We start from the raw sequence: 12,199 nt of genomic DNA, 5'->3' as shown, positions 1-12,199 counted from the left end.
AAAAAAAAAAAAAAAAGAAAGCTATGCACGAATCTATTTTGATGATGGCCAATTCCAGTTCTGATGTCCCAAGAAAATGGACATGGTGGAGTGAAACAAAAAAAAACAAAAAAAAGACAATTTAACAAGACTATATATATGTAAAGAGGTGTACACACAAAAAAAAACATGTACGTCTATGTTGTGTGGCATATGTGTGTGTGTGTGTGTGTTTATAGAGACTGAAATGACAAAAAAAAAGGAAGAAAAAAAAGTAGAGCAGAGAGAGAGAAGCCAAAATTGTCCTGGTGATGGCGATGTAGCAGCAATGACAACACAATAAAATAAAATTCAAGATTATGATAATGGCAATAATAATAACAACAACAACAATAATAATAATAATAATAATATTATTATTATCATTATCATTATTGGATTAATAATTACAATAAAAATAATAATGATATTAGTAATAATAATAATAATAATAATGAAACACTGACAACAATTAGACCCAGGAGTAGAGTTGGCCAATAAGTTGATACTAACATCAATATATATATTTTTTTTTTGTTATTTCTGTTTTATAGTTCTTTTCTTATACTTTTTGTTTAATTTTTTTGGTCTTTTTTTAAATATTTTTTTCTTGTTTTTTTTTTCTTCTTCTTCTTCCAGCTTTTCCATATTTATTTTCTTAGGTTTACCCCAATATTTCTATATAAAAAATTGTTTAAAGTTATGTGGTATGAAGTGCTTCTGTAAATTTATTATGTCTCTCTTTTTTTTTTTTTTTTTTTTTGCCATACCCATCCACCATTATAATACACCTTTAACCCAGCCAAATTTTATATGGATGTTCCTGTCCTCAATTCTGTCTGTTAATTATTTTATTTTTTATTTTTGTCTTTCTTTCTTTCTTTCCTTCCTTCCTGAAATATATCTTTAACCATTTATAAAAACCTTCATCACCTCCACACAACATATGAATTCTTTCTCTCATGAAATAATTACATGTGTATATGCGTGTAAGTTTTGTGTAAGCGTATGAGAGTGCCTGTGTGCATTTATGTGTGAGAATGAGTCCACATGTATTTTTTGCCTAATCAACAGAATTATTTTCAAATAAGCTTGAATCCTCTTTGTTCTCTATTCTGTATGGGTGTGTGCGTGCATGTGTACATATGTTCCTCAATTACACTTTGTGTGTGCATGTGTGTGTGTGCATATATATATATATATATATATATATATATATATATATATATATATATATATATATATATATATATATATATATATATATATATATATATCTACACACACAAACACACATATATATGTATATGCATACATACACACAAACAAGTGTGGACGGTACCAATACAGCATCCATATAAATATATATACACACACACACACTCATACGTGTGTGTGTGTGTGTGTGTGTGTGTGTATGTGTGTATATGTATGTATGCATGTATGCATGTATGTGTATCTATGTTTACAGATAATGGCTTGAACACATCTTTCACATGCCTAAAGCAGGTGTTTTTTTCACTGTCTATATTGTACAGAAACGGTTCACAATCGGTAAAATACAACAGCCCACATCTCTCTAATGAGTCTATATAGAAAGTTCATGAATGTTCATAGGATAGACAGATCCTCTAGATCCACCTTAACGTAATGCATATACATATAATATATATATATATATATATATATATATATATACAAACACATACCAACACACACATTATGAGCCATGGCTGAATGCACTTGCATCAGTCAGAAAAAGTTAGAGAAGGAGAGAGAGAGAGAGAGAATGAGAGAAAGAGAAACAGAGAGATAGAGAGAGAGTAAAGCTGATCTGATTAAAAATAAAAATAATAATGTAATAATGATAATGATGATGGTGGTGATGAACATAATAATAGTAATAGTAGTAGTAGTAGTAGTAGTAATAATAATAATAATATTAATAATGATAATAAAAATAATAATAATAATAATAATAATGACAATGATAATTATAATAATAATATTAATATAATGATGATAAGAAAATGAATTCTAAGACAATTTCAAAAGCACCTTGCAAGTCTTGTTTAACTGGAGAATTGCACCAGATACCTTTGACACACCTGTGCTGGGTCGTACACAATGTATTCATTGTATGCCACATACCTCGACTTAGCTGTTGGGTTGTTAATCAGTGGGCCAAGAGGTAAGGTAGCACCTGCAACAGAAAGAGAGAAAAACACGTGTTTACTCAAATCGAAACTTTTCAAATTATTATGTCGTTTGTTCTTCTCGTCTGCCTATTTGTGTTCATATTAGTGATTTAATTCATTGCACTGCGATAGGGACAGGTGCCTGAATACCTCTTCAGGTGTAATTAATTATATCAGGCATAGTCATGGCTGTGTGGTAGGTTTCTTTCCAACCACATGGTTCTGGTTTCAGTCTCATTACGTGACACCTTGGGCAGGTGTCTTCTACTATAGCCCCAAGTCAACTAAAGCAGCGTGAGTGGGTTTGGTAGGCAGAAAACAAGAGAAACCAAGAGAAAGGTGGTTAGCTGGCAGAATCGTTAGCACGCCGGGTGAAATGCTTAGTGGTATTTCGTCTGTCTCTACGTTATGAGTTCAAATTCCGCCAAGGTCGACTTTGCCTTTCATCCTTTCGGGGTCGATAAATTAAGTACCAGTTACGCACTGGAGTCGATATAATCGACTTAATCCGTTTGTCTGTCCTTGTTTGTCCCCTCTATGTTTAGCCCCTGGTGGGCAATATAGAAATAGATATTAACGCTAGAGTATATTGTAATGCTACTAACTTCCATGTCTATAAATATGAGTCAATCTATGTATGTGCGATGGGCTTCACAATAAACATGGATTTTGGTACTAGTTACCCATCCTGTTATCTGAGTGCACTGATTATGTATAAACTGCGACTGATTCAAGGGAATTTGTCTGGCACAATTAAGAAGCTTTGCATTCTTCGATGGGTATCTAGCCCCATATGGATATGCATTCAAACCAAGGATATCGGTATGTTCTTTTAAATGATTCTAAGATTATTTGAGAGATTTATCTAACATTTCTAGAAGATGGAGACATTGTATAAGAGTTGTGGTAAGTTATGTTCACTGATATTCAAAGAGTTAAACCACATGTGCAAGTACTTACCATATGGAAGGGTGACATCAAATGCACTGTCAGGTACTGACATGCCAACTCCAACAACACTGTTATAGTCAGTATCGGAGCTTTCACCTTTAGAATTGTTGGTCTTCATCTTACCAAGTGCTACTTCGCAAAGCAGTGCAAACATGGAATTCGACTCTCCTACATTCTCAGAGCAATAGCCTTTGGCTTTGGTAAATGTGTCAGCTGTGTAAATACCCTGGTTTAAAAAAAAAACAGAAAAGGTAAAATAAGAAATCTTATAAAGTAAGAAATTATTATTATTATTATTATTATTATTATGTGCTGGTGACATGTAAAAGGCACCCGCTACACTCTTGGGGTGGTTGGTATTAGGGAGGGCATCCAACCTTACAAACCAAACCAAATCAGACTGGAACCTGGTACAGCTCTCTGGCTTACTAGTTCCAGTCAAACCATCTAACCCATACCAGCTTGGAAAGCAGATACATAATGATGATGTGTTTTACTTTTTCCTTCAATTTTGTTTCAATTTCTAGCAGAGTGTCTTTCCTATACCTAGGGCAAAAAAAACTTGCTGTATACATTGACAAGCCACTAAAATAAACACACCAGATTGTTCATTTACAAAATCGAACAAAATTATCAAAGAAAAAAAGAAATTGTTTAATTATTCACATGAAAGGTTTATCATTCTCATAGAAACAATGCTCTTCTAAATAGGAGCGAACTCCAGCTTTGTTGTTGGCACTCTGTCGGTTACGACGTCGAGGGTTCCAGTTGATCCGATCAACGAAACAGCCTGCTCGTGAAATTAACGTGCAAGTGGCTGAGCACTCCACAGACACGTGTACCCTTAACGTAGTTCTCGGGGATATTCAGCGTGACACACAGTGTGACAAGGCTGACCCTTTGAATTACAGGCACAACAGAAACAGGAAGTAAGAGTGAGAGAAGGTTGTGGTGGAAGAGTACAGCAGGGTTCGCCACCATCCCCTGCCGGAGCCTCGTGGAGCTTTAGGTGTTTTCGCTCAATAAACACTCACAACGCCTGGTCTGGGAATCGAAACTGCAATCCTATGACTGCGAGTCCGCTGCCCTAACCCCTGGGCCATTGCGCCTCCACTCTATCCTATTTCACATATCAAAGAGAATGGGGAACAGAGAGACAGAGAGAGAAAGGAAACTTACTTCTCCAAACAAATGTCCAGTGATAGGGGCTTCTGGTGGGCAGATGAGTAATCCTCGGCTCAAGATACTGATAAAGTTAGGAACTCCACTGCCGTGCCACAGCAACATACGGTTTTCTAAATTTAATTCCTGGACTCGATCTTCCTCTCCAGCTCGTGAGAGACGATATATAGCATGAACTTTCACAGATTTGTCTGAAACAACAAGGTTAATTGCAGATTAGAGATAAATAAGTATGAAAGGATGACACTAAATATAGAGCGGGCATGAAATATCGAATTAATAAAACTGAGTTATCATAAATGAAAATGGAGTGATAAATCTGGAAAAAAATATTAACATAGGCATAAGAGTGGCTGTGTGGTAAGTAGCTTGCTTACCAACCACATGGTTCGGGTTCAGTCCCAATGCATGCCACCTTGGGCAAGTAGTGTCTTCTACTATAGCCTCGGGCCGACCTAAGCATTGTGAGTGGATTTGGTAGACGGAAACTGAAAGAAACCTACCAAATCCACTCACAAGGCTTTCATCGGCCCGAGGCTATAGTAGAAGACACTTGCCCAAGGTGCCACGCAGTGGGACTGAACCTGGAACCATGTGGTTGGTAAGCAAGCTACTTACCACACAGCTACTCCTGCGCCTGAGACACCAGTGTAAGAGACCATCCTAAGAGACCAAGACCAAGCAATCAAAGTTATAAAGCAATGTTTTTTTTTTGTTTTTGTTTTTTAAAGTTTATAAAAGCAACATGAACAAAAAGAAAGACCAATTCCATGAAATACTCACCAGTACTATAAATATATTTTAAAATGTATTGGGTTTCAGCTTCAGTTTCGGTCATGAGTTTAATGTGGCAACCGACTGCCTTGTAAATGTAATCCAGTGGATTTATTTCTGGAAAACAGAGAGGGATAGGTGGAAAATATTTTTAATCAAGTGGTAATAAAACTTGCTTTACTAACAAGTGTAGAATGATAGCTGGAGAAATGAATAGAATGGTAAAGAGATACAAAAAAAGATTATGTGAGAAAATAATTTTTTTGACAAAGTAATAACATATGATTGTCTTTTGATGCCTTGACAGGATTTTTTAATCAAGGTGACTCCAGTATGTATATACTCTTTTACCCTTTTACTTGTTTCAATCATTTGACTGTGGCCATGCTGGAACACCGCCTTTTAGTCGAGCAAATCGACCTCAGGACTTGTTCTTTGTAAGCCTAGTACTTATTCTATCGGTCTCTCTTTTGCCGAACCGCTACGTTACGGGGACGTAAACACACCAGCATCGGTTGTCAAGCGATGTTGTCGGGGGAACAAACACAGACACACAAACATACACACACACACACACACACACATATATATATATATACACACACACACACATATACGACAGGCTTCTTTCAGTTTCCATCTACCAAATCCATTCAAAAGGCTTTGGTCGGCTCGAGGCTATAGTAGAAGACACTTGCCCAAGGTGCCACGCAGTGGGACTGAACCCAAAACCATGTGGTTGATAAGCAAGTTACTTACCAGACAAGCCACTCAGAGTTATAAAGCAGAACAGATTCTCTAGTATGAAACAGGCCTAGTTTTAGGTCATACAACAATTGTGACACTTCCCAAATCTTCCATAGCTTATTGGGTGCTGATCATGTAGAGCAAATACAAGAGCCCAGGTAGCAGACATCAACAACTAGCTCAATGGACTCTGATGAAAGTGTAAGATCATTTTCCCCAATGATTATATGCCCTTTGCCTTTGAGCAGTTTATTGAGAGACCAGTTTCAATAGCAGCTGACCCCAGGTTGATCAATGCCTTCTGAATGAAATTTAATCAACAGAAACTGAGCAAAAACCAGTCAGCTGTTTATGTGTATGGTTTGCTGAAGTATGTCAGCAGAAGATGTAAATAAATACCGACATGAAAGACAACAAATCAGGCGCTTTTGAACAAATACATTTTCTATATGCGATGAACGAAATGGAAAGAAACTAGCAAGTAACAAAGGATATTGTTCAGGAAATTCAATTTGTAATGAACAAATGAAAAATAAAATTGTTGTTCATGAAATTCAATCAGTGCCGCTGGACTGGCTCCTGTGCAGGTGGCACGAAAAAATACACCATTTTGAGCGTGGCCTTTGCCAGTACCACCTGACTGGCCTTCGTGCCAGTGGCACGTAAAAGCACCCACTACACTCTCGGAGTGGTTGGCGTTAGGAAGGGCATCCAGCTGTAGAAACTCTACCAGATCAGATTGGAGCCTGGTGTAGCCATCGGGTTCACCAGTCCTCAGTCAAATCGTCCAACCCATGCTAGCATGGAAAGCGGACGTTAAACGATGATGATGATGAAGTGAAGAATAAATAAATGTGCATGTAAACAAATAGAGGAAACAGACAGGTAAATAGATACATAACTGCAAAAATATTTTTGGCAAAAAAAAAAAAAAAAAAAAAAAAAAAAAAAAAAAAAAAAAAAAAAAAAAAAGAAAGGAAAAGAATTATAACATCAAAATTGTAGACAAATAGAGAAATACAAGAATAACAATATACCTTTTAACCGAAACTGTGCGCCTAGTAGTATACGACTTGCCAATTCATAATCTAAGAGATTTTCAACCATTTTTATTTGACTTTTCAGAGAACTCTTAGTATAAATCGGCCGGATTTTTTCAAATTCATATCCTTTTAGAGGTATTAAGTGGAAATATTCATTGCTTAATTTAGCTATCTGTAAGAAAAATAGAAAACAGGCAAATATAACACAAGGAAGTGATTGTGTTGAATTATTTGGTTGGTTTTACTTAACACTTTTGTTACCATATTGCTACACCAGGCTCCAATCTAGAAACTCTGCCAAATCAGATTGGAGCCTGGTGTAGCCATCCGGTTCGCCAGTCATCAGTCAAATCGTCCAACCCATGCTAGCATGGAAGGTAGATGTTAAACGATGATGATGATGATTGCCAATGAAAGACACTGCTTTTATTTCAATTAATTTTGAAAATAACAAAGGATTTAGTAAAATAACTGTCATTAATTTATCTAGTGTTTGGAACATAAATTAACATGAAATTTTGATCAGAAGGGTTTCTCTTGTATAAAGTCCACCAGCCAAGTTGACTATGGCAAAATTTTAAATCACAATGCAAAAAGACCAAAACTAATGCTGTAAGTTATGTAGTCTGGTGTTCTTACAGATGTGCCAACCCACTGTCCTAGATTGATACTTGGCGGAATCTGCTCTCAAAATGAATACCACAAGGCATTGGCACTGTAATGGTTCTGTCAACTTGTTGCCTTAATAGGAAGAAGATAATTGTGTCATTGAAAAGACAAGAAGTGAAAAAATCAAGTTGCCTGCTGTACTTTGTAAATATCATTTACTCTTTAACATTTAAAGCAGTGGATCTCAACTGCTTTTTTTTTTTTTTACCGAAGGACCCCCTTTGATTCCTATTTTGCTTGGTTGGACCCTCATAATCATTCAATGTTTTAAAAAAATCTTATATTTTCATAATTAGATGTTATTAGGAATTGTATTAAAACAAATTAACATATTTTGCATATTATTGAAGTATAACGAGTTTACTGCACATAACATTTAGCAACAAAATCTTATGTAGACCCCATCAAGGGTCGTAAGGACCTGAAGGCGGCAAGGTGGCAGAAACGTTAGCACGCCGGGCGAAATGCTTCGCGGTATTTCGTCTGCCGTTACGTTCTGAGTTCAAATTCCACCGAGGTCGACTTTGCCTTTCATCCTTTCGGGGTCGATAAATTAAGTACCAGTTACACACTGGGGTCGATGTAATCAACTTAATCCCTTTGTTTGTCCCCTCTGTGTTTAGCCCCTTGTGGGCAATAAAGAAATAAGGGTTATAAGGAGCCTGGTTGAGAACAACTAATCTAAACCAATTACACCAGGCCCAAATGTTCTACCATTGTTTAGACCAGCCAGATCCAGCCTCTCACACTTACCCTACAATGTCATTCTAAAAATAAACAATGATATTGAAATCATCTCAAAGCTACGAGATAATGCATGATTAATTCAAAACAATGTGGATAAATAAGGATTAACATTTGACATGATAATCTGAATGTTAAAAAGATAAGCCTGAAATTTAAGAAAAACTTACTTTTTCACAGTTCTTTTGGTATTCTTCGTTTGGTCCAGTAGAGGGTTTTGATTTATCAATCATTTCAATAAGCTCCCTGATGGAAAAATTAGAAAATAAACAGGTATTGAACTTGTAATGAAAATATCCACAATCCAATAACCTAAGAACAGTACTTTAACAAAAAAAAAAAAAAAAAAAAAAAAAAAAGTTAAAGGCGCAGGAGTGGCTGTGTGGTAAGTAGCTTGCTTATCAACCACATGGTTCCGGGTTCAGTCCCACTGCGTGGCACCTTGGGCAAGTGTCTTCTACTATAGCCTCGGGCCGACCAAAGCCTTGTGAGTGGATTTGGTAGACGGAAACTGAAAGAAGCCCGTCGTATATATCGCACCTTGGTAAGTGTTTACTATAAGCCCCAGGTCAACCAATGTCTTGTGAACAAATTTGGTAGATGGAAACAGCATGGAAGCTTGTTGCGTGTGTGTATGTGAATATACATATATGTACATATTTATGTGTCGTTCTCCTGCTGGCACCTGTTGTCCTGAGAGAAACTTTGGAGGGAAGGCAGCGAGCTGGCAGAAACGTTAGCCCCTTGTGGGCAATAAAGAAATATGAAACTTCTGAGGGAACCAGCTACAGACACTTCAACTGGTCTTTCACCCTTACAACCAGTTCCGATCATCAACTTGCAATTTGTGAAGGTGTGTCGCTTAGTAATTAGGGTATCCAGCTGAACTGTAAGGTCGTGAGTTCAATTCCTGGTGGCAGGTTGTGTCCTTGAGCAAGACACTTTATTTTACATTGCTCCGGTTCACTCAGCTGGCAAAAATGAGTTACACCTGTAATTCAAAAGGGCCAACTTGTTACATACTGTATTACACTGAATCTCCTTTAGAACTATGTTAAGGGTGTATATCTGTGGAGTATTCACCCACTTGCAAGTTAACTTCAGGAGTCGGCTGTTCCATTGACCGGATCAACTGGACACTTGTTGTAACCAATGGAGTGCCAGCAAACAATATATTTGTTAGTGTGTCTTGGTGTATGTCCACACCACAAAAAACATCCACAAAAGTAACATTAACTAAATACCACATAAAATACTAAGCCACTAAATAAGAGCATCTAGTTGTACAATCTTCATCTACCAAGTTCATTAGTGAGGCATGGGTTTCCCCCAGGGGTAATAGCAGAGGACACTTGGGCAAAGTGCTGCACAGTGGGACAGGACCTCAAAACTACCTGGTTGTGAAGTGAACTTCTCAGCTACATAACCATGCAGTGTAAAGACAAAAGTGTACGGCAGTTGAAAATAACAAAAACCCACCACACAACAAAAAGCCCAGTGTAAATCAAACCAATGAATAGAACTGTGCAACACAATTTTTGACCTTAGATAGCAACTGTTATTTTCTATTTGCTTACGCCTAGAAAGTAGGAAAAATGGCTAATATTTCTTTCAGACTTTGCTTTTGTTACATTGATTCAAACCCCAAAGAATCCCTCTCAACACAGGGCTATGACGCTCTTCCACTACTCCTGCTCATGATCAGGGATTCATATATTGTCGGCCACTAAGGAACATGCTCAAGTGGTTAGGATCAAGCAACAGACAAGCAAATCTGTGGTATTAAGCAGAATATTTGCTATAATGATATTTCTGCTTCAGCGAGTCAGCGCTGAATGTGTCTGAAATGTAATGGGAAATACATCAGTTTCAAAACACTGATGTCCAGGTCACAAAAGCAAAGTTTAGAGGGAATAGTAGTAATTTCCTTTGATAGAAGCAAATAGAAAATAACACTTGCTGACCAAAGACAAAAAAAAAAAAACAAACAAATAATTTTGTCACACAGTGTAATATCAATAATCAATCAAACAGCAAAAAGGAATACAAACTTGAGTTTATGTAAAATGTCCAAGCCTTCAATTAAAGCAGGTTTTTTAATTTGTCCAAATGGCATGATCTCAGCATCCACTCCACACAGGCCATATGCTGTAGACAACATCTTTACATTGCTCTGAAAGGATAAACAAAATAAAACAAAATGAATAAAATAGACAAACACAGCATCCAAAAGAAGACATAATGCCTTCATGAAAATATTATAAATTTAAAAGACCAAGAGTATGCTCTGGCACATAGCCACTAGCGCTCTCCAAGAATACTAAAAATGAACCTGACCACTCTCAAAAAATTACGTTAAAAAAAAAAACGAAAAATAATCCAGAATCCTTGTCCGGTACCAGATCGATCTCAAAATCTAATCAGTTCGTGCCACTCACAAGGCCAGACATCTCTGAAAGTTTCATCAGAATCCATCCAGTGGTGCTCGAGATATCTTGTCCACAGACAAACAAACGCCACTGAAATCAATACCTCTGCCTTCACTAAGGTGGGGGTAATAAAAGCAAAATAATGTTTTTTTTTTGTTGTTGTTTTTTAATTTTATAGTTAGGATGGAAGTCAGTGTCCATGGCACTTTACAATGTCTCCAAGACTTATAGGAAGCAAGAGGACAGTATCTCAAGCTGGAGACCTGGCACAAATGCTTGCAACAGACTTGATTTTGTTAAAGGCGTGAGGTGGGGGTATTAAAGTGGGTAACAGATTAAGACTACCACCTAAGTAGATCATGGTTAGTTCACACTACTCTGTAAGGACTGGTTTCCTGGATTCTCAGGCTTAGAAAGGCATGACATAAGGTCACGAAGGATGAACAATGCAGAATAGCCCCACCAGAACATTTAACAAGGTCCAATGCGGCAAACCAAGGGTCCCTGGACAGGATGCCAGTCCATCACAGGATTACTCATTTTTACCAGCTGAGTAGACAGGAGCAACATGAAATGAACTTAATAACCTGTAGGGACCTGGTATTTCGTTATACAACCATAATATACTACGAAGTACAATAAACGTTTTTATAAGTCAATACTGTGTTCTACTGTGTTAGCAGTGCTAACACATCTTTTGTTAAGGTAATTATGATGGCTACAATTTCTGTAGAAAATCTATAGAGGTAACCTTAACAAGTGAAATGAAGTGTTTTGCTCAAGAACCCAACACATCACCCAGTCCACAAAAAAACTGGGACTAATACCAGAAGACATCCAGTTTGGTCACTGTTTCTAATAAAAAGGGAATAAAAGTAAAAATGAGGTTCACCTCTAGTGTAACAAAAACAAAATCTAAATAAGATAAATAAAATAAAAAAGTTCCTTACCAACTCCTTAATGAGTTCTTGTAACCGTGGAGGAAGCTTTGAGGGTAATTCAGAATTGAGATCAAAATTTATCTTGGTTTTCTTCAAACATTTTTGGCGTTCTTCGGTTTCTACGAGGCGATATTTTTTGGGGTGATTCTTGAATCTAAAATGAAGAACACAAGATTAGAGTCACAACACGACAATGATATAATTTTCGTTTTGGGATTTGGTTTGCAAGATTTTTTATGTGATTTCGTGTGTTGAAGCATATTCTGTTGTGCCTGGGGAGAGTCATTTTCTTATTGTGCCTTAAAAACGAAAATTTTTAGGAAAATCAAAATAAGAAATAAGTGGAAATTTTAATGGTGAGTGTGTGAAATTTTAAGGCACAATAAAAAAATGACTCTCCCCAGATACAACAGAATGATATAATTTGTTTCTTCTAAAAGAAAAATGGGATGAAAAAAAAAAATATAAAAAAACAATGCCCAGAAAAACACTATTTAAACTTA

The 12,199-nt window shown here is 36.7% G+C and overlaps 1 protein-coding gene across 1 annotated transcript in view; it reads right to left on the bottom strand.

The window, feature by feature from the left end:
* Positions 1–1,247: 1,247 nt before the first annotated feature.
* The window catches only part of LOC106872934 (poly [ADP-ribose] polymerase tankyrase), a 155,738-nt gene continuing 144,786 nt past the window's right edge, over positions 1,248–12,199 (bottom strand). The window contains exons 42-49 of the mRNA XM_052971557.1: positions 11,706–11,867; positions 10,378–10,499; positions 8,497–8,572; positions 6,908–7,085; positions 5,133–5,240; positions 4,347–4,540; positions 3,177–3,393; positions 1,248–2,221 (exon numbers count right to left, since the gene is read on the bottom strand). Of these exons, the coding sequence (XP_052827517.1) occupies positions 2,091–2,221; positions 3,177–3,393; positions 4,347–4,540; positions 5,133–5,240; positions 6,908–7,085; positions 8,497–8,572; positions 10,378–10,499; positions 11,706–11,867 (1,188 nt within the window). The 3' untranslated portion in view covers positions 1,248–2,090. The remainder of the gene's footprint in view (positions 2,222–3,176; positions 3,394–4,346; positions 4,541–5,132; positions 5,241–6,907; positions 7,086–8,496; positions 8,573–10,377; positions 10,500–11,705; positions 11,868–12,199) is intronic.

This window comes from Octopus bimaculoides, chromosome 11 (genome assembly GCF_001194135.2).
Source record: "Octopus bimaculoides isolate UCB-OBI-ISO-001 chromosome 11, ASM119413v2, whole genome shotgun sequence".
Taxonomy (NCBI): Eukaryota; Metazoa; Mollusca; class Cephalopoda; order Octopoda; family Octopodidae; genus Octopus; species Octopus bimaculoides.
The sequence above is the reverse complement of the archived record's forward strand: the minus strand, read 5'-3'. Positions and strand labels throughout refer to the sequence as shown.